The sequence below is a fragment of the Ursus maritimus genome, unplaced genomic scaffold (genome assembly GCF_017311325.1).
Source record: "Ursus maritimus isolate PB19 unplaced genomic scaffold, ASM1731132v1 scaffold_17, whole genome shotgun sequence".
NCBI classification, from domain to species: domain Eukaryota; kingdom Metazoa; phylum Chordata; class Mammalia; order Carnivora; family Ursidae; genus Ursus; species Ursus maritimus.
In genome coordinates, this window is record NW_024424119.1 from 55,430,794 (window position 1) to 55,453,286 (window position 22,493).

Genomic DNA, 22,493 nt, shown 5'->3' on the forward strand with positions numbered 1-22,493 from the left:
AACTCCCGGTGCCTGACACAGAGAAGGGAAATGCTGATGGATTCAAATTCTATACTTCCCTCAAGGCATCAAGACTCTCTTTGTGGATGGAGCCCCTGATGCGCTGTGAGCCCTGCATGAATATTTGACGAGGTATGAAGCCAGAGGGACTACAGTGACATGCAGACACCAGGCAAAGTCGCCATTTATGTAACTTGGGAAACACTAACCCATCTCCGGAGGGGTTACAGACAGCTTCTGCTGATCAGGGGGTGGGGGTGCTAGGGGCCTGGGGCCGCCTGAGCTCTGTGACCTGGACAGACTAAAGCTGATGAAGGGACATGAGAGGAACTTATGCAGGAGCTCAAAATGAGAGAGGTTTTGAGCAGGCCCTTCCTGCTCACCGTGAGCGAGCCGGGTTAGGAGCCAGGCTCCGGGCTCAGAGAGCGCTCAACCCTTGCTCTGCTGAGTGACCTCTGGCAGGTATGTGGTTCTTCTGAATTTCCTTTCTTCCCAAACAGGGCAATGCTATGACTTTTTAAAATGAACATTTGTCAAGTGGAGCTCAGGGCGCTGAAGGGCGAGCAGAGTTTCAGTAGGCCACAGAGAAATTGGAATAGAGGCGTTTATTGCCCACAGGGCCAGCCTTGGGGGCCACACAGGGAGGTCAAGGCAGAGTGTAGACAGAGAGGCAGGACCTGGGGGCGCATGCCTTTCTTAGGGTCTGCGGGTGGGGTGGTTTGGGGGTCCTGGGCTAGGGCCAGATTGGGTAACTCAAACCAAAGAGTGGGGCTTTGACAAGCTGCTTTTATGCCAGGAAGCCCTCCGTGGGCTTGGTGCAGGGCCCGGCCCGGAGGAGGCGCCCGTCCTGTGTTCGCGTCCCTTCTGGGTTCGCGTCCCTTCTGGGTTCGCGTCCCTTCTGTGTTTGTCTCTTCGGCATCCGTTCCTCACAGGCCCAATTATATTAACTATTTTTGTTTTTGTTTTTCTTTTTTTGTATTCTTGATGCTCTGGCCAACTGGGGACTTACAGGCCTGGAGAGACACTGCCCTTCCAAGGCTAACCAGTTCTCAGAGACAGGAAACCTGCTGACCAACCAGTCCCCAACCACTTCTTGTCTGACTCTCACAGACTCCCACCAAGCCCCAGGCCAGGACCCTTCCTCCCCACGGGCCCATCCTACCCTTTGGAGGGCCGACTCTTCCCAGCATCCCTCCCCAGCTGGACCGGGCAAGGCCGGTCTAGGTCGTCCGTGGCCTGGGCATTTCTCCTGGGAGGCCCCTGGCACAGCGGCAGTGAAGCCGTGGGTTCTGCAACCTGGTGCGTGGTGCTAGTCTGGAGAGCAGAAGCCCCGCGAGAGCAGGCCCTGGCCGGCCGGCTGGGCTGAGCCTCTGCTATGTGTGGCAAACGTGTCTTGTTGTGGAGTGGGGCCCGGGGCTGAGCAGCCGTTGGGTCTCTCAGAAGCAAGGGAGGCAGGACTGGTAAAAGGGAACAGTGACAACCCTCTGGGATCCTCTGCTCCTGCCCTCACCATCCCCCACCTCCGGCTCTCCAAGGCTGCCCTCCTTCCCCACCCCCTGCGCCAGCCCCAATCACTTGCAAAAATGTCCGTTTGTTCCAAGTAGGTCTTTAAGCTTTTATTGAACACAGGCTGGCACTCAGCACGTGAAGAGCTGACCAAGTGTCAATTTTTTTTTTTTTTTAAGATTTATTTATTTGAGAGAGAGAGAGTGAGCAAGCACGAGCTGGGGGAGGGGCAGAGGAAGAGGGAGAATTGTCAAGCAGACTCCCCATTGAGCACAGAGCTCCATCCCAGGACCCTGAGATCATGACCTGAGCCCAAATCAAGAGCAGGCTGCTTAACCGACTGAGCCACGCAGGCGCCCCAGGTGTCACCGTGTGAAGTAGCATTTACCGCCGTCTTCCTCATCCCAGAATTAACCCATGCTCATTGCAGAAAATGCACACACGTGCGCACACACAGATAAAACTAAAATCACCCATCACCCATCACCACTCACCCAGGGAAAGCAGTGGTTTTGTATTCCAGTGTTGGCTCTCTGGTCTGATGGGGCTATGGCTAGACAGTGGGATGATAAACAAGGCTTGGTTCCATATCTTAAATAACGGTGAAGTCTCACAACAACCCTGTGATATGGGTCCCATTATTATCCCATTTTCCTGATGGGGAAATTGAGGAGCAGAGAGATCACATGGCTGGCCCAAGGCTTCCAGTCAAGATAGCTGAGCTCATAGGAAGTCAACACACCCAGAGCCACACTCAGGCACCCTCCCAACACTGAGAAGTGCATCCTCTCTCTGTTCCAGGACAAGAAAGAGAAATAGGATACCCGGGCCCTCGAATGAGGAACGTCCTCCCAGACGGTGGTTGAAGCCCAGCTGCCTATGAAGGGGCCAGGACCAGCCTTGGGGGCGGGGGTCAAAGCCACTGGCTCTCTGCAGACAGCTGGAGCCTGAAAGGGACTGACTGCCCTTTGGTGAACCTGAGCCAACCATGATACCGCTGGCTCTGGGTCAGGTCATCCCTAAGAGAGTGGAGCCCTGCATGTGCATTGCACGTGGGCCACCCCCACGGAGCAGAAGCCCCCAGCGGAGAAACTAACATAATGGGGTCCTGAGCTGGGAACTTCCGTAAGGGCCCATAGAGGCAGGTGCGAAACTGGCTCGCGTCCCAGGGCACACGCAGGGCGCTGTGAAGACAGCTCCTGATGAAGGTGAATTCACAAGACGACAAAGGCCCCGAGGAAATCTGCCAGGCGTGGAAGAGTCAACCGGTGTGGCAAACGGGCCCAGTCACGTCTGAGGAACTAGTGACGATCCACCGATTTGGAGAGTTGAAAAAGAAGTCTACAAAGGGGATGACGTCGCCACTGAATGCAGCCCGCAGTCCGGAATGGGATTGCACGCTGGGCAAAGACGCCCGGAAACGAAGGTCCTTTGTGCCAGCCTTGCAACTTCCCGCTGAGTCTGAAATCACTTTCAAATGAAAAGTTTAAGAACCATTTGAAGAGAAAGCCCATGGAATAATGTGCATAACAACAGAAAAGATAGAGGAAAAAACTGTAGACTTTAAAAGAACCAAATGCGAAGGGAGCGCCTGGCTGGCTTGGTCAGCAGAGCATGTGACCCTTGATCTCAGGGTGGTGAGTTCAAGGCCCACGTTGGGTGTAGAGAGGGCTTAAAAATATAATCCTCAAAAAAAAAAAAAAAAAAAAAAAAGAACCAAATGGAAATGCTCACTGTGCGAAAGTGAAGACATCAAAATGTTTTGTAGAATGCCCCTCTGGTGGATTTGTCTGAGGTTTTCCCTTTTCTTAAATTAAAAAAAGAAAAATTTAAAAATAGTCTCTACACCCAATGTGGGGCTCGAACCCACAACCCAAGATCAAGAGTCACACACTCCACCGACTGAGGCAGCCCGGCACCCCTGAGGTTTTCTCTTGGTGCGATGGAGTTTTTGTGTGGGGGTGGGGGGACCGCCGAGGAGCGGGCCTCACGCGGGGCACGTGACGTCCTCAGGTGTCACTGCTGATGTTAACCTTGATCAGCTGGCTGCGGGCTGCTGGCCAGGGCTCCCACTGTAAACTTACTGCCCTTCCCTTTGTACCTGGGAAGTGTTCTGAAGGAGGTGCTTCCAGACTATCCAGGTACTGTTTCTGCTTAAACAACGTTCACCTGCTCGGCTCAGCATCTGGGGGGGTCTTGCCTGGGGCAATGATCATGCGAGGTTCTCGGTGATTTTCTATTTCCCTCATTCCTTCTGCTATTTACTGGGATTCTGTGGTGAAAAGAGAGCTGTCTCTTCTCTCCCGTTTATTTATTCAGTTATTTCTATCAGTATGGGCTTATGGGTGTTTCTTTTATTCTTGGGTTATATCATGATGGCGTTGCCCCTTTGTTATTCAGGTTATTCCAGTGTTGGCCATAGAGACCAATTTTATGTTTGTTCCTGTGTCTTTTTTTTTTTTTTTTTTAAGCACTGCATCACCTTCTAGTATTAACGGCATGCTCTAGGCTCACCTTACGGTTTCCCTGCCTCTGCCCTGGAATCCGGCACTTCCCCAAGGGCTCCTGGTTTCTTTTATTGGCGACTGGTGTTTAGAAACTGAAATTTGGGTGCAAGTTATGGTAAGGGCTGCTTTTTATGTGCACCTTTAAATGTAGTGTAAGGTCTGCTTTTTCCACACATAGACCCCTATCTTCCTTCCCCTGTTTTGTGCAGTTACTATCACCGTTGTACAATTTACTTTTTTTTTTTTTTAAGTAGGCTCCATGCCCAGCATGGCACTTGAACTCACATCCCTGAGATCAAGACCTGAGCTGAGATCAAGAGTTGGATGCTGAGCCAACTGAGCCACCCGGGCAGGCGCCCCATACAATTTACTTTCAAATGTGCTAGAAGCAGGGGCACCTGGCTGGCTCAGTTGGTAACACAAGTGACTCCTGATCTGGGGTCTTGAGTTTCAGACACACTGGGCATAGAGCTCACTAAAGAAAAAAATGTGCTAGAAACATTTGGTACATTGCTATTTTTCCCCCTCAGTTTGTCAGTTACTTCTTAGCACAATTAAAACCAAGACATATTTTTACTGTACTGAGCTTCCCGTTTCTACACTTCTTTGTGTAGATCCGCGTTTCAGTCCGTGGTCTTAGTTCTTCTCCCTGAATCACTTCCCTCGTGTGTATTTCTGATGTCCGCTTATGACTTCTCAAGGGCGTTTTTGTTTTAACGAATGCTCCTTTTTTATAGTGTCTTGTTCTTGTTTCGTGGATGTCTTTCCGAATCTCTGAGGATCCTGAGGAGAGGTTTTAAAAGTTTTCTTCTCTCTGCATCATCTGTTTAGTCATAGTTTCTCACATGTGTTTAATCAGTGCCTCTCTCACGTGACCTGCTTTCTTCGATCTTCAGTGGGGGGCCCTCGCCTCTCTGATGAAATCTAAGGGGTGGGGGGGACTAGCCAGATCGCTGGAAATTCTGAGCGTGTGAGGAACGTTGCTACACTGAGAGTTTCCATGCAGGAAAGCCCGGTATTTCTGTATTTTTTCTCCTGGGCTGGTCATCTTCCCAGGAGAGGATTCTTCTAGGCTTCGCCAGGAGGGTGAAAGCCTGCCTGCCGGCTTTCTCTGGGCAGCACTAACCACAGCAATTGTTCGGAACGTAGACCAACGAAATATTTTTTTCAGGGGGAGTGTTTTGTCCTTGACATAGTTTGGAATCACTGTCGGTAGCGATGAAAAGCAGAACAACTTCTAGTCACTTCCATTGTCTGAATCCTCTGCCAACGATCCACCCTTCGTTGCCGGCACCCACCAAGGCCTCCTCTCCGGGCCACATCTGGGGGTACAACTCAAGCCCGGCCCGCAGGGACCGCCACCCACCACGGCGCACCGCCCCCAAGGCTGCGCGGGCCTCGGGGCCTACGGGTGGCCTCCCCTCCGGTCCCTGGGGACCTCCTTCCGCTCTGGGGAGCTCAGCTAGGAATTGAAAAAGACGCCTGGCCGCTCGGGGTAGACCCTCTGGCCCTTCTAGGTGTCTGCACGAGGGCAGCTCCAGGCTCCCCAGTGTGGCGAGCTTCAGGGAGTGGCCACGCACGCACGTTCTTGTAAAACTCAGGGGCTTTCACGTGAAACTCTTCGTTTCTGGCCTCTCTTGCTGTGGAAAACGGAAAGGCCGGTGGGGCAGCCGCGATCGCCCGGGGCTCGGCGTGCACCCTCGGGTCCTCCGGCCTCCGGCGCTGCGGGCGGGGGAGGAGCACCCGCGGGGACCCCGGCCCCTCCCCGCCCCCGCCCCCCGCTCGGCGCGCGCGGGGCCACCTGCTGGCGCAGCCGCGGGCCCTCAAGGCGGTCAATCATTAACCCGCCGCGCAGCCGCCTCCAGGAAACCCGAGCCCGCGGCGCCAGGCGAGCCCGGCCCGACGGCGGCGGGAGGCGGGGCGCGGGCAGCGGGCGGCCGGGCGCGGACAGCGGGCGGCGTGCGCCATGGACGCAGGTGAGGGCTGCCGGGGGTCCCGGCGCCGCGGCGGGGGGCGGGCCGGACAGCTGCTCCCGCGGGGCCCCAGCCTGGCCCTGGAACCCCACCTCCAGAACCCGGGACGCCAGGAGGATGCTGTGGAAAGTTCTGGCAACTTAGGCGGCGCCCCTCTCCAGCTCCCTGGGCGCCCCTACGGGAGGGGCGGGGGAAGGGCGGGCAGCGGGTGCCCAGCGCCGGGCCATTTGGGGGGCATTTCTCCCTCTTCTCCCCCACGCCCCGTCCTTTCCCCGGTGACTTTGCCCGCCCCTCCGGCCACGCTGAAGTCCTTAGAGCGAGGGCAGGGGGCCCTGGCCGGGGCCGGGCGTGGGGGACCGAGCCGGGGCCGGGGAGGGGGGCGGAGGGCGGAGGCCGCTCGGAGGCGGGAGCGCCGGAACGGGGTGCGGGGACGCGGCGGAGAGTGGGGTGGCAAGGGGGAGCCGAGAGAGGCTCTTCCCAGGAGCTCCGACGGCCCCCCCGGGACCCGGCCCTGCGCTCGGGAGCCCCAGGCTGGCGGGTCGGGGGGCGGCGGCGGCGGGCCCGGAGATGCGGCTGGGGGATGCCCGGCGCCGCCCGCCTGCCGCCCCCCTCGCGGCTGGAATGTCCCGGAGGCTCGGGTGTCGAGAACCCGAGAACCCGAGGCCGCGGGCGCAGCGGCCCCGCCAGCAGGTTTATTTACTCAGCCGTATCTCCGCGCCATCGGGCCAGGTATGTGCCCCGGCGGGGCCCCGGGAAGCTGCGGTTTTGTTATAACTGGGGCAGGGCCGGGCCGGCCTCCGGAGGGACGAGCCTCTGCGAGGGCCCGGCCTCCGGAGCGCATCTGCGTGGGGCCGGGAACCGGCCGTCCGCGTCCCTTCGCGCACCTGAGAGGTGGGGCAGGTGCGCCCGACCGTGACCTGGGATGCTAGAAGAGAGCTGGCATAGCGTCCTGGTCCTTATTTTGAAGAGATTGTTATTCTCATTTCACAATGAGGCGCCTGAGGGGTGGAGGCTTCGTCAGGGGCCTCAGGTGCGCGCCGCCAGACTTCCCGCGCTTGCTAGGCGGGGTCCGCGTCCATGCGGACCGACTGGGGCGGGGCGGGGATGGGTGCAGGGCCCAGCACCTTCTTTCGTGGTAGCTGCTGTTCGTGGCGTGGCTCGGCAGCCCCTGGGCGCCTGGACCTGCTGCGATCGTGATCTTTGCACAGGGTTTGTGCTCAGTTCTGTGTTCGCGAGTCCGCAGCTCGGGTCCTCCTCGGAGCCCAACAGAAGCGCGTGGGGTCGAAACGCTGGCTGGCTGGGTGCCTCGGTGTGTCACGGGCACAGAGGCGGTTTGGGGGCTCCGCGTGGAGGGGTGGTGGCCTTGAGTAAGCCAGCCAGTGGCTCTTCGAGGAAGCCTCCCCTGTAGACAGCGGACAGGACTTCCGCCCCCGCCCCCCCCTCCGCCCCGTGTTGTCTCTGTTGTTGTCGACTTGGTTGTCCAAGAACCCCAGCTCTTGGGGGGGGGGGCAGTGAGGTCGGGACCCTGGAATTCTCAAGAGCATCCAAGGAGGCCTCTACAGGGCTTGGGGTCTGGCTGGTATCTGCCCTGCTCGGTCCAGTCTCTTTCTAATCTCAGGTCTCAGTACCCAGCGTTAGGGAGCACTTTACCCCCCCCTCCCAGCCCCCAGGGCGACCCCAGGAGGTGGTGGTGATCCCATGTGAAGGATGAAGAAACGGAGGGGCACGGGGAGGTGAAGGGGCCCAGGCGGCCTGGTCCCTGAGCTCCAGCTCCTGATTGGCACCGGCCCTGAGCAGATGAGGGGGGTCTGGGGTGCCTGTCACTCCCCACATTGCTCTTTCTGCCGCCCCTCTGCCTGCTGTCAGGCCGATGCCCCTCCTCAGTCCTGCCTGGGTCTGGCTGAGCACCCACGTCCCTCCCTTCTGCTCAGGCCACTGTCACCTCTGTCCCTATCCCCGCTGCCTCCTTCCTGCTCTCCTGCGCTCATTCCAGCCACTTCTCACGCCCTGGCTCTGGCTGCCAGAGGAAACCTCTCTGTTATCCGTTGGCTTATGCTGCATAACAAACCAGCCCAAACTGAGTGGCTTCAGACAACAAGCGTGTAGTGTTTCTCAAGCTGCTACAAATATTTGTTGTTGTTTTTTTTTAAGATTTTATTTATTTATTTGACAGAGACAGCCAGAGAGAGAGGGAACACAAGCAGGGGGAGTGGGAGAGGAAGAAGCAGGCTCATAGCGGAAGAGCCTGATGTGGGGCTCGATCCCATAACGCCGGGATCACGCCCTGAGCCAAAGGCAGACGCTTAACCGCTGTGCCACCCAGGCGCCCTGGCACTTCTACTTTTGATGGCATTTCTGGTGACTCCTGACTTCGAGCATCTGTCTCTGTGCTTATTGATCATTTGAACATCCTGTTCGGTGAAGTGTTCACAAACCTTTCATCCGTTTTCCCATTGGGGTGTTTGGCCTGAACTGTGAGTTTTCTATGCATTGTTGATAGAACTCCTTTGCCTGATCCGTGTGTTATGAATATTTTCTCCCATTCTGTGACTTGCCTTTGTATGTTCTTAGTGACTGTTTTCTTTAATATTGGCTTAAAAAAAATCCCAGCGTCGTTCACATTGTCACTAGTTTCAGGTGTACAATATCGTGATTCAACACTTCCATAATCAGTGCTCAGCAAGATAAGTGTCCTCTTAATCCGCTTCACCCATTTCACCCATTTCCCTCCCCCCACCTCCCCTCTACCAACCGTCTGTTCTCTGTAGTTAACACTCTGTTTTGGGTTTGTCTCCCCCCTCCCCCCTTTGCTCAGTTCTTTTGTTTCTTAAATTCCACATATGAGTGAAATCATAGGGTTTTGTCTTTCTCTGACTGATTTTGCTTAGTGTTGTACTCTCTAGCTCCGTCCATCATTGCAAATGGCAAGATTTCAGTTTTTTTTTTTTTAAGATTTTACCCATTTACTTGAGAGAGAGTAGAATGAGAGAGAGAGAGAGCACAAGCAGGGCTGAGGGGCAGAGGGAGAGGGAGAAGCGGACACCCCCACCTGCAGGGGGCCCGATGCAGGGCTCTATCCCAGGACCCCCAGATCATAACCTGAGCCAAAGGCAGACACCCAGCTGACTGAGCCACCCAGGTGCCCTGATTTCACTCTTTTCGTAGCTGAATAATGGTCTGTCTGTACCACCTTTTCTTCATCCATCTATTGATGGACACTTGGGCTGCTTCCATGATTTGACTATTGTGAATAATGCTGCAGTAAACCTTTTGAATTAGATACCCTTTGAGTGTATCCCTTTGAATTAGTGTTTTTGTAATCTTTGGGTAAATACCCAGTAGTGGAATTACTGGATCATAAGATAGTTCTGTTTTTATTTATTTATTTTTTAAAACTTAAGTAGGCTCCACGCTGGGAGAGGGAGCTTGAACAGGGGACTTGAACTCACGATCCTGGGATCAGGACGTGAGCTGAGATCAAGAGTCAGATGCTTAACCAGCTGAGACACCCAGGTGCCCCTGTGTTTAGTTCTTGGAGGGGCCTCCTACTGTTCCACAGTGGCTGCAGCAGTCTGCGTTCCTACCGATAGTGCACGAGGGCTCCTTTTCCTCCCCATCCTTGCCTACCCTTGTTGTTTCTTGTGTTGACGATCACGGTTCTGACTGGTGTGGGGTGATATCTCATTGTGGTTTTTTTTTTTTGATTTGCATTTCCCTGATGATGAGTGATGTTGGGCATCTGTTCACGTGTCTGTTGGTCATCTGTATGTCTTTGGAGAAATGTCTAAAAATGGGCAGAAGACTGGAATCATCAGATTTTTTTTTTTTGGTGTTGCGATGTATAAGTTCTTTATGTATGTTGGATACTAATCCTTTATCGGATATGTCATTTGCATGTACCTTCTTCCATTCCATATGCTGTCTGTCAGGTTTGTTGGTGGTTTCCTTTGCTGTTCAGCTTAGTGATGTCTTTTGAAGAGGAAAAGTTTTTTTTTTTTAATTTTGAAGTCCAGTTTACAAATTTTTTCTTTTATGAATCATGCTTTTGGTGTCATATATAAGAAATCTTTATCCATCCTAAGATCCTACAGATCTTCCATGTTTATTCTAGGGGTTTTATAGTTTCAAGTATTACATTTAGGTTTGTGATCCCTTCGGAGTTAATTCCTATGGATGTTGTGAGGAGTAGTCAATATTAATATTCACTTTTTTCCATGCAGGTAATCAGTTGATCCTATACCAGTTATTAAAAAGGCTTTTCTTCTTCACTGAATCGCCTTAGAGACTTTGGCAAAAATCAACTGACTGTGTGTGTGTGTTTGTGTGTTTCTTTGCTCTCATATTTTAATACTCTGTTGACATGGGTCTGTCATTTCATTTGTAATGAACTGTCTGGTTTATCTTAGATTGATAGTAAGTCTTGAAATCAGGTAGATTTTTCCAATTTTGTCCTCCTTTTGAAAATTGTTTTGGTGATTCTAGGTGCTATCTATTTTTTTTTTAAGATTTTATTTATTCATTTGAGATAGAGAGTGACAGTGAGAGCATGAGCCGGGAGACAGAAGGAGAGGGAGAAGCAGGCTCCCCACTGAGCAGGAAGCCCAATGCGGGCTCGATCCCAGGACCCTGGGATCACGACTTGAGCCGAAGGCAGCCGCTTGACTGACTGAGCCACTGAGGCGCCCCAGGTGCTTTCTTTATTTGTAAAAATTTTATAATGAGCTTGTCACTTTCTGTATTTAAAAACCCTGCTGGATGGGGCACCTGGGTGGTTCAGTCAGTTGAGCGATGTCTCTTGGTTTTGGCTTGGGTCATGGTTTTGGGGTTCTGGGATGGAGCCCTGCATCAGGCTCCACACTTGGTGAAGAGTCCACTTGGGATTCTTTCTCCCTTTCCTTCTGCCCCTACCCCCACCCTCTCTCTCTCTAAAAGAAAGAAAGAAAGAAAGAAAGAAAGAAAGAAAGAAAGAAGAAGAGGAGGAGGAAGAGGAGGGGGAGGGGGGAGGGGGAGGAGGAGGAGGAGACAAAAGAAAAAACAAGATCTTGGGGAAAACCTGCTGGAATTTAGATTGTGATTGCAGTGAATCTGTAGATGAATGTGGGGAAAAGTGTTAACAGTTTGAGTGGTCTGAACAATGAACATGGTATATGCCTTTCCATTTATTTGGGACTTCTTTAATCAGCGGTGCTTTGTAATTTTCAGTGTAGATGTTTTGGAATTCATTGGTTCAATTTATTCCTAGTTATTTTCCAGTTATATTGGTGCTACTGTGAATTAGATTTTAGTTTTGTTTTCCAACTATTTGCTAGTTGTGCATAAGAACATAATTGATTCTGTATATTAACCTTGTGAACTTTGACTATATTAAATCCATTTATTCATTTTAGGAATTGGTGTGGATTTCCTGGATTCTCTACATAACAAGCAAATCATCTGCAAACAAGGAGAGTTTTACTACTTTTGCAGTCTGTGATTTTTATTTCATGCACCTTATTTCTATGGCGAAGACCTTCAGAACAGTGTTAAACAGAAGTGGCGAAAGTGGACATCTTTACCTTGTTTCTGATCCTGGGGAGAAAAGGGAAGCAATTGGGTCTTTTACCATTAAGAGTGTGGTTAGCTGTAGGCTTTTCACAGATGCCCTTTATCGATCTGAAGATACTCTCTACTATTACTGGTTTGCTAAAAGGTTGCTTGTTTGTTAACCATTAACGGGTGTTGGATTTTGTCATGTTTTCTCTCCGTCCTTTGAAATGATAATGTTTTTCCCCTTTATTCTGTTAATATGTTGAATTACATTGATTTTTTGAATGTTGAACCAACCTTGAATAATCCCGTTTGTGAGGTATTTTTATGTATTGTTGGATTTAATTTGCTATTTTTAAGGATTTTTTGGTGCTTATATTCATGAGGGAAATTGGTCTATAATTTTCCTTTTTGTGACATTTTGGCTTTCGGTGTCAGGTTTATGCTGGCCTCATCACATGAGTTGGGCAGTGATCTTGCCTCCTCTCTTAAAAAAATCTATGTAATATTAGTGTTATTTTCTTCTTTGGGTGTTTGATAGACTTTAGCAGTGAAACCATCTGGGCATAGAACTTTTCTGTTTTTGATAACAAATTTAATTTCTTTAATAGGTATACAGTTATTTAGATTTCCTGTTTCCAGTGTCAATTTTGGAGAGTTGGAGAGAGAAATTTTTCACCTCTGTTGTCAGATTTGTTGGCATAACGTCGTTCATAGTATTCTCTTAATTTTTTTTTAATGTCTGTAGGATCTGTGATGATAGCCCCTTTTTCATTCCTGACATGGTTATTTGTGGGTTTTTTCCTTGGTAAGTCTAGAGGTTTGTCAGTTTTGATCTTTTAAAACAACCAACTTTTGACTATTAATTTTTCTTTTTTAAAAATTTTATTTATTTGAGAGAGAGAGGGAGGGAGTGAGGGAGAGAAAGCGCACAAGGAGGGGGAGCAGTAGGGGAGGGAGAGTCACACGCTCCTCCAACTGAGCCGGCCAGGCGCCCCTGTTTCGATGATTTTTGTTCTTTATTGTTTTCATCCTTCTATCTACGTTGTGTTTACTTTGCTCTTCCTTTTCTAGCAAGATTCCAGGGTGACTCTTAGGTCATTGATTTGAGACCTTTTCTAATGAAATCATTTAAAGCTCTGTTTCCCTCTAAGAACTGCTCTGGCTGCCTCCACACATTTTGATGGGTTGTTTTTTCATTGTCGTTCAGTTCAAAATGTTTTCTTTTCTTTTCTTTTTTTTTTTTTTAAGATTTTATTTATTTATTTAACAGAGACAGCCAGCGAGAGAGGGAACACTAGCAGGGGGAGTGGGAGAGGAAGAAGCAGGCTCATAGCGGAGGAGCCTGATGCGGGGCTCGATCCCAGAACGCCGGGATCCCTCCCTGAGCTGAAGGCAGACGCTCAAGGACTGCGCCACCCAGGCGCCCCATGATCCATACATTCTTTAGAGGCTTGTTGTTTACTTTTCAGATATTTGGTATTAGCCAGTAGAAGTCATTGTTACTGGTTTCTAACTTACTTCTGTTGTGGTTGGTCAGGGAGCACAGTTTGAATTATTTCAGTAATTTTAACATTGAGACTCGTTCTGTGGCCTGGTGTGTGATCTTCGTGACTGCACCTCGTGTCCTTGAGAAGAACTGCACCTGCTGTTGTGGGATGCAGTATTCTCCAAATGTTAGTTGGATCAAGGTGGTCTACAGCGTCAGATCAATCATGTCCTGACTGATGGTTTGTCTATTTTTTGTATCACTTGCTGTATAAGAAGAGTATTAAGGTCTTAAGTCTTTTATCACTTTGTGTACTTTTGTGTACTTCTTCGTTTCTATAAATTTTTGTTTCATGTCTGTTGAAGCTCTGCTGTTAGGCACACGTGCATTTATAGTCCTTACGCCTTCCTGGTGAATTGTCCCTTTTGTCATTATGAAGTGTTCCTCCTTATTACTGATAATACTCTGTCTTGGAGTCTGTTTGCTTACTGTTAGTGTGGCGTATCTGTCCCACCCATTTACTTTCAACCTTTCTGTGTCTTTCTATTTAAAGTGTGCCTAGGGGCGCCTGGGTGCCACAGTCAGTTAGGTGTCCAGCTCTTGGGTTTTGGCTCAGGTTGTGATCTCAGGGTTATGAGATGGAGCCCCGCATTGGGCTCTGAGTTCAGTGTGGAGTCTGCTTGAGATTTTCTCTCGCTCACTGCCCCTCCCCCCACTTGGTGCATGTGCTCTCTCTCTCCAATAAATCTTTAAAAAAAAATAGTGTGTTGGGACACCTGGGTGGGTCGGTTAAGCGTCTGCCTTTGGCTCAGGTCATGATCCCGGGTCCTGGGATGAGTTCCACGTTGGGCTCCCTGCTCAGCAGGGAGTCTGCTTCTCCCTCTCCCTCTGCCCCTCCTCCTCCATTGTGCTTTGTCTCTCGCTTTCTCTCTCAAATAAAGAAAATCTTAATAAATAGTGTGTCTATCGTGGGTAGCCTTGTAGGTCTTGGTTTTTATTCATTCTGTCAATCTCGGGTTTTTTTTTTTTTTTTTACAGGTTTTATCTATTTATTTGAGAGAGAGGGGGAGAGAGAGAGAGGGAGGGAGAGAGGGCACGAGCAGGGGAAGCAGCAGAGGCAGAGGGAGAGTCAGGCTTGCTGCTGAGCGGGGAGCCTGATATGGGGCTTGATCTCAGGATCCTGGGCTCATGACCTGAGCCAAAGGCAGACGCACAACCCAGTGAGCCACCCAGGCGCCCCTGTTTGCTTTGTTTTTGGTTTTGCTTGTTTGTTTTTTAATGCTAGTGATTATAATGGGTGTGAGGTGGGTGTGTGGTTTTAAGCTACTGTGTTTGTGGTTACTTTGTTAGATGATGACAGAAAACTACTCTGTAGCTTCATTCCTCAAGCACATTTTCTTTAGGTCTCAGTTTCTGGGTTGACCATTCTTTCGGCACTGTAAGGTCCTGATCTATTGTCTTCTGACCTAGCTGTCTATTCAGTGTCTATGGAAATTCAAGTTATTGTCAATAGAGGTCTCTCATTTTCTTCTGCCCATTTTCACAACTTTATTACTATTGGTTTCGAGAAGTTATAGGAAGATGCATTTAGGCATAGTTTGCCCCAGGGTCCCTGCTTTGGATTTTCCAAGTTTTATGCATCTGTAAATTGGTCTTTCACCAAATTTGTGAAGTTTGCAGCCATTAGTACTTCAAATATATTTTCCCCCCAAATCTCTCCTGGGACTTCACTGACCCATCCATTCAGATCTTGCGTTACCACACAGGTCCCTGAGGTTTTGTTCTTTTCCTTTTTCCCCCCTTTCCTTTTCTTCTCTCTGTTCTTCCGATGGGTATGTCGCACGTTCAGAGACTCGTTTTTACCCCTGTCACCTCTGTTCTGCTATGGAGGCCAACCAGTGAATTTTTAATTTGACATTATATGCTTTAGTTGAAAGTTTCCATTTGGTTCCTTTTTAAAGAATTGTTTCTCCCACACCCCTCCCCTCTGAAGCCCTCAGTTTGTGGGGTGGGGGAATGGGATAGGCTGGTGATGGATAGTAAGGAGGGCACATATTGCATGGTGCACTGGGTTTTATACGCAACTAATGAATCATGGAACTTTACATCAAAAACTAGGGATGTACCGTATGGTGACTAACATAATATAATAAAAAAATTATTTAAAAAAATAAAAATAAATAAATAAAAATAAATAAATAATTGTTTCTCATTCTCTGTTGAGAATGTATTCCAAGTGTATTTCTCTTTATCCCGTGGAGCGTAGTCGTGATGGCAGCTCTTCTGGTAATTCCCGCGAGTCGGTCCTCTGGGCGCTCCTCTGCTCGTCCGTCTCTTCCTGAGAGGACTGGGCACATTTTCCTGGTTCTTCGTGTGGCACATGACCTTGTATCGTGTCCTGGACATTGTGAATATTAGGTTGTGTAGATGCTTAGCCCCATTATAATTCCCAGGGAGGTGTTGTTTGTTGGGTTTTAGCCAACAGTCAGCCCGTGGCTCTCAGATCGTGAGTTCTGTTGCCTCCCATGACTGGGGCTTCCAGCTTTGGTCCCAGTTTTCTGTCTTTCTCTTTTTCTTTAAGGATTTTATTTATGGGGCACCTGGGTGGCTCAGTCGGTTAAGCAGCTGCCTTCGGCTCTGGTCAGGATCCTGGGGTCCTGGGATCAATCCCCGCATCGGGCTCCCTGCTCAGCAGGGAGTCTGCTTCTCCTCCCACTCCCTCTGCCCCTGCTTGTGCTCTCTTGCATGTGCTCTCTATCTCTCAAATGAATAAATAAAATCTTTATAAAAGATTTTATTTATTCGACAGAGAGAGAGAGGACTAGCAGGGGGAGGGGTAGAGGGAGAGGGAGAAGCAGGCTCCCCGCTGAGCAGGGAGCCCGATGTGGAACTCGATCCCAGGACCCCAGAATCCTGACCAGAGCCAAAGGTGGACGATCAAGTGGCTGAGCCACCCAGGTGCCCCTATTTTTCTTTTTAAAATATTTATTTATTTGAGAGAGAGAGAGCAAGCAGGGGGAGGAGCAAAGGGGGAGGGAGAAAGACTCTCAACTAGACGCCATGCTGAGGTCAGAGCCTGACATGGGCTCAGTCTCACGCCCCCCGAGATCATGACCTGAGCTGAAACCAAGAGTCAAATACTTAACCGATGGAGCCACCCAGGCGGCCCTCTTTCTTTTTGTCTTTCTTCCCTTCCTCTCTCTCCCCCGCCCCCGCCATGTTGTATTGATGATAACCGACCTACCGTGATGTTAGTTTCAGCAGCATGGTGGAGCCACTCAGTATTTCCATACGTTGCATAACGATGACCCTGGTACGTCTGGTGAACGCCCATCACCATACCTAGTATGAAAGTTTTTCTTAGGAGAACTTTCAGGATCTGCTCTCCTGGCTATTTCAAATATACAGCACGGTATTAACTCTAGTCACCGTGTTGAACATTACATCCCAGGACTATATTTCCTAACTGGAAATTTATACTTTTTGACTCTCTTTCTCCCTTTGCCCCTCCCCCCACCCCGTCTTCTCCTTCAGGCAACCAGCGACCACCCCCAGTCTGTTCCCCGTAATCATGGGCTCTCGTCTTTTCTTTTAGATTCCACATGTAAGGGAGATCATTTGATGTTTGTCTTTCTCGAACTACGTCTTTCACTTAGCGTGTTGCCCTCAAGGTCCGTCCGTGCTGTCCAACAGGGCAAGATTTCGTCCTTTTTGTGGTTGCGTAGTGTTCCGTCGTGGGGGTGTGTTCATCGGGGCATCTGTTGGCGGACTTAGGTCGTTCCCACGTCTTAGCTGTTGTAATCATGCTGCAGTGAATGTGGGGGTGCACGTATCTTTTTGAGTTAGTGTTTTCATTTTCTTTGGGTAAATACCCAGAAGTGGCATGCCGTATCCTATGGTAGTTCTGTTTTTATAAAGACTTATGTATTTGAGAGAGAGAGTGCACGGGGCGGGGCAGAGGGAGAGAGACAGTTTTTTTTTTTTTTTTTAAGATTTTATTTATTTATTTATTCAACAGAGATAGAAACAGCCAGCGAGAGAGGGAACACAAGCAGGGGGAGTGGGAGAGGAAGAAGCAGGCTCATAGCGGAGGAGCCTGATGTGGGGCTCGATCCCACAACGCCGGGATCCCGCCCTGAGCCGAAGGCAGACGCTTAACTGCTGTGCCACCCAGGCGCCCCGAGAGAGAGACAGTCTTAAGCCGACTGCACGCTGAATGAGGAGCCCAGTGTGGGGCTTGATCTCCCGACCCTGAGATCATGACCTGAGCCGAAACCAAGAGTCAGATGCTTAACTGACTGTGCCACCCAGGCGCCCCTTGGTAGTTCTGTTTTTAATTCTTTCAGGAGGCTCTCCTGGTTCCCCTAGTGGCTGCACCAGTTTGCATTCCCACCAGCTGGGTGCTAGGCTTCCTTTTCCTCCACATCCTCACCAACACTTGTTGCTTCTCGTTTTTGATGCCAGCCACCCTACCGGTGTGAGATGACAGCTGACTGCAGTCTTGATTTGCATTTCCCTGATGAGCGCTGTCGAGCATCTGTCCATGTGTCTGTTGGCCGTCTGGATGTCTTCCTTGGAGAAATGTCTATTCAGATCTTCTGCCTAGTTTTTACTTGGATCGTATGGGTTTTTGCTATTAAGTTGTATGAATTCTTTGCATATTTTGGATATTAACCTGTTATCAGATACATGATTTGCAAATATTTTCTCCCATCAGTAGGAGTACTGCTCTCCGCCTCTTGTAACCTGTAAGAACATTCGGGAGCAAACCTCCAAAGCCAGGCCCTGGACCGGCCACCCTGCTCTGGGGCCTTGCGTGCCAACCCAGGTCTCTCTTGCAAGCCCTTCCTGATACTTAGAGGTACTCAGATGGTCAGGGTGCCCTCAGGAGGTTCAGGGTACCTTCAGGACGTGGAGAACCTGCTTGGGTACCTCTGGAGTGACACCCCAAAAAAGAAAGTCCGTTACTCTGCCAGCACAAACAGGTTTACTCCAGAATAGCAGAGAATTACAATGTGGGACATGCAAGCTACGACAAAACCACAGGCAAGTCCAACAAAGAAAGGAGAGGAGCATGACTCTATGGAGAAGGAAGAGGACGTTGGGAAGGGCTGTCCTGAACCGAAGTCCACTGGAGAAAAGCAGGAGTTCGGGGCGAGGGCGGTTTCTCACCAGCTGAGTTGCTGGGGTAGTGGATTTCTCGTAGGAGAAGCAGCGTCCGGCCTTCCCTGTTGGGTCTGTAGTCATGACTCCCTCCTGTGGCGGCTGCCTCTGCCGGGGTCTCTAACTAACTGGCAGCTCCTCCTGTAGTTGACGTTGGGGGAACAGTTCTCCCACCTGGCCTCCCTCTTCCATGTTAGGGAGCTTTCCCTTTATGGGTTTCCACAGGAGCTGATGGCCTGGATGCTGAAGGCCAGGGTCAGGGCTGGAGGGCAGCTGGGCAGCTAAGGGCCTCTGGGCTCTCACCGCTCCCCCCACCGCGGGTGGACTTTTCCCCACCTGCGGCTCTGCTCTCTGCCCCTTCCCCACCGCCATTCAGGCTTCTGCTCCCTCTGTGCCTCAGCTGGCATTTGGCCCTTAGTGACCTCCTGGCTCTTTGAGGTCAGTCCATCCACCAGGGTCTGGCAACTCGGGGGCACCCCATCTCCCCTACCTTTCAAGCCAGGAATCCGTTTGGCTCGGCTCATCTCAGACCAGTTCTCAGGGGCTGCCCTGGACGGAGCCTTCCCGGGTCCAGTCTACCAGCAGCAGGGCAGGGGCGCAGGATGGCTGCCCAGCCTGGTGGCGCGCTGGCTGCGTGACTGCCAGCAAGACGCTTCCCCTCTGCGCCTCTGTTTTCTTGTCCCACACTTATGCTTTGGGCCGATTCTTCCAGCTCCCAGCTGTGAGAGGCCTGAGTGCGGTCCGGGCAGGGTGGGGACTGGCAGCGTCCTTGGAACGTTCTCCCTGGAGGTGCCGGGACTTGCGGCAGGGAGAGGGTGAGTCCCACCTGGCTCAGGGGCGCTTGGGGCTCATAGCACCTGGTGTTTCTTTCCAGGAGCGGATTCAAAGGGGGGCAGCGGCCCCGGAGCCTCTGAGGACCCCCTGAGCCCTGTGCTCCCGCAGCTCCCGCGCCGCCCGCAGCTCCTGGATGAGGACGGAGGGCCCAGCGAGGAAGTGGCCACGGATGGGGACAGCTCCCCGGCCCCAGAGGACCCCCCAGCCAACGCCCAGGCCCAGGCTGAGGCCATGGCTGCGTCCCCTGCCCAGGCCGAGGCTGCGGGCGAGGCCCGGCTGGGGCCCAAGGTGGCAGCCGGCGGGGTGCCCAACATCGGCTTCGTGGGCGAGCCCCCGCCCTATGCGCCGCCGGACCCCAAGGCCGTGCACCTGCTGTACCCGCCCTTCCCGCAGGGGCCGGTCCTCTTCCAGCCCGGGCCCTCACCCCAGGCCCTGTACCCGCCGCCACCGGCCACGCCCCTCTACCCCGCTCCCACAGCGCCTCCGCTCTTCGCACCCTTCCCTGTGGTGAGTGGGCCCAGCCCCCGCCTCCCCCCCACCCTGGGACCCCCCACACCACACCCACTTCCCACGCAGCCCCCCCCCCGCCTCCCCCTGCCTCCCCCTCACCCAGGGACCCCCCCCACGCCACATGCACTTACTTCCCATGAAGCCCCCCTTGCCGCCCCCCCACTCACCACCGCCTCCCTCTCCAGGGGAGAGCTTGGCACACGTAGATGACAAAAAGTCACCATCACTGACCCCTGCAGAGGGCCTTCAGTACCCAGAGGAAGGAAGGGAAAGGATTCTGCAGCCTGGTGAGCCTGGAAGGCTTCCCAGAGGTGGGGGCATTTGAGCTGAGTTCTGAGGGGTGAAGAGGAGCTTTCAGGCGGAGAGGAGGAGGAGGGGGCTCTCTGGGCACAGGCCTGGGGGGTGGCCAGGCCCCATGTGCTCTGGGGATGACGGGGGTTGGCTCAGCTTAGTGAGGAGGACAGGTAGGAGGTGCCTAGTGAGGGCCCCAGGGCCTTTGGTGGGAGGTGACTTGATTAGATTTTGAGAAAAACTGAGAGACCCTGGGGTGCCTGTGGGGGAGAGCTTAGAGGACCCTGTGGCGGGACCCCAGTCCAGGGCAGGGAGAGATGGAGACGGCCTCCCCACACTGAGCAGAAGGCAGAAGCGAGAGGGCTCCTGGGGGCTGGTGACAGGTGGGGGGTGCGGAGCCAGAAGGCGGGGGGGGCCCTGACCTGACCCCTCCGGTATGGGGTGGGCGGCGGCCCTGGATGACCGTGTCCTCACCGCGGTGTCGTGGCCTCTGTCCCCGCAGTACAACAGTCCCGTGGCCGGCGTGCCGGCCCCTGCCGCGGTGGAGCACAGGCCCCTGCCCAAGGATTACATGATGGAGTCAGTGCTGGTGACCCTGTTCTGCTGTCTGCTCACGGGGCTCATCGCTATTGTCTACTCGCACGAGGTAGGTGGGGGTGGCACAGTCCCGGGAACGTGCTCCCCGCCCGCTGCTGGCGGGGTCTGGGTGGGGGGGGCACACAGCCCCTGGCCCAGCTACTGGCTCTCAGGAGGGTGGCAGGAACTGGGGGATCAGTGCTCAGTTGTCCGGACGTCCTTGTCCCTCTTGGATGGCCACCTACCCCGCTCCTGCCTCTGCCCCCTACGACCGGAGATCCGCTCTAGAAAATTCAGCTACAACAATTTACAGTGAAGGTGTGAATGATTGATAAGGCCCACGGAACTGCCCGCCTCAGTGGGGGCTTGTGTTTAATGGGGTAGAGGCTGTCATCCATCTGTCCACACATTGCTTCTCCCCATCCCCCTCTGTCCATCTCGTCATCTGTCCGTCCACTCTCCCACTCACCCCTCTGTTATCTATTACTCATCCTTCTATCTGTCCCTGTCTATCCACCACCATCCGTCCGTCCGTCCATCCATCACCTGTATAGCTTCCTTCCTTCCTCCTGATATTTCTGACCATTACCAGGCATGGGGTTGGTCTCTGGGGACCCAGTGATGCCCCCGCGAGGACGTTCCAGGAAAGAGAGGAGGCAGGGCCCTGACGTCCGCGCACGGGTCAGGCTCCCCGCCATCAAGCTCGATGGTGGGGAGACGGCAGCTCTCGGGACTGCTCGGAGGCGGGAGTCTGGAGGCCGCTGCCTGTGAGGTCTGGCCCCACCCCTAGCTGTGTGGCCCTGGGTGGGTCACTTCGCGGAGCCTTTGTTTCCTCATCTGCAGAGCGCGGGCCACGGCGCCCCCAGTCTCAGGGTCGTTGCGAGGGCGTGGCTCCGTGCCAGGCCGGGGCAGATCCCGGCTTCTCAGGTGCCGGCACTCCGGGCCGCACGTGGGGGGCGAGGGGTGTCCACGCCCTGCCTCCGTGTCGTTGCAGACCCGCGCGGCCCTGAGCAGGGGGGACCTGGCCCAGGCGGAGGACGCGTCCCGCAAGGCCCGCTCGCTCGTGCTCTTCAGCCTGCTCTTCGGGGTCTTTGTGGCCACCAGCTGGGTCGTCTACGTGGTCGTGGCGCTCTACCTTCCCTGAGCGCCGCCGGCCCCTTCGGGGTTGCCGGGACGCACAGGGACACCCAGCCCGGACAGACTCTTCCTGTGGACTCGGAGCCCTGCCGGTGGCCATCTAGTGCCTACAGAGGGGACCCAGGGCCAGCAGAAGGTGGCATTTGCAGCCCTTGGCACCCCTGCAGCGGGGCCGCAGCCCCTCCGGTGGCCTCAGGCAGCATCCTCACCTGAACTGGCTCCAGGGCCCGGGCCACCAGAGCCCCCAGGCCTCTGTGCTTCCTCCGGAGGTCTTTCTGGGGCTGTGCTGGCTGGGCCGCCAGGGCCCTTGCCTTCACCTTACACCCGGGAGGCCATCAAAGGGACCAGATCCCTCCTTGTCCTCAGAGCTCCTTGTGCTGTAGAGCCGGAAGGACACTGCAGGGTCGGGCCTCCTCCCACCCGCTGCCCAGCCTGGTGACTGTAGGGCAAAGCTTCCCTGTGCAGGAGCTGAGCGGCGTCCTCTGTCCTCGGGAGCTCTTGGCTGATGGTTCTGAGCCCCTGCCCCGTCCCAGGAGACAAGCGCGCTCGTGCTGACTCCATGTCCAGAAACCAAGGCCACTGTGTCTGCTCAATAAACAGAAAGCAACCCCTGGGCAGAGCTTCATGTTGCTATTTCTGGCTCCCTTGCAGGGCGAGCGGCAGCGTCTGTCCCCAGCTGGGCTCTGGGGGCTCCCGTGGCTGTCCCCGTCTCTGAGACGCTGTTCGCATGAAGGCAGGGATCTGTTTGTTGCTCATGTCGTGTGACCCCTCTGAGATGTGACCCATTTCTCTTGGCACTGCTTTACCAGAAACTCCGTTCTCCCCATCTCCCTGCCTCCTGCTTACTCCCTCTGTCTGCGGTCTTTCGGCTCTGCCCCACTCCCACTCCGTGCGCATTTTCTGCTCGCTTCTTCTGTCCCTAACTTTACTGCCCACCAATGGAGGATCAACTGGGTCCCTGTGTGGCGAGGGCCACCCTGA

The 22,493-nt window shown here is 53.1% G+C and overlaps 2 protein-coding genes across 2 annotated transcripts in view; both read left to right on the forward strand.

The window, feature by feature from the left end:
* POMT1 (protein O-mannosyltransferase 1) overlaps nt 1-3,046 on the forward strand; it is a 27,084-nt gene extending 24,038 nt beyond the window's left edge. The window contains exons 20-21 of the mRNA XM_040632095.1: nt 66-132; nt 2,308-3,046. Of these exons, the coding sequence (XP_040488029.1) occupies nt 66-99 (34 nt within the window). The 3' untranslated portion in view covers nt 100-132; nt 2,308-3,046. The remainder of the gene's footprint in view (nt 1-65; nt 133-2,307) is intronic.
* Nucleotides 2,709-22,131, forward strand: PRRT1B (proline rich transmembrane protein 1B). The gene is made up of 6 exons (XM_040631354.1): nt 2,709-2,932; nt 5,531-5,989; nt 19,019-19,202; nt 19,251-19,505; nt 20,302-20,445; nt 21,370-22,131. The coding sequence occupies exons 1-6, from the start codon at nt 2,709-2,711 to the stop codon at nt 21,517-21,519; spliced, it is 1,416 nt and encodes a 471-aa protein (XP_040487288.1). The 3' UTR covers nt 21,520-22,131.
* The last annotated feature ends 362 nt before the right edge of the window (nt 22,132-22,493 follow it).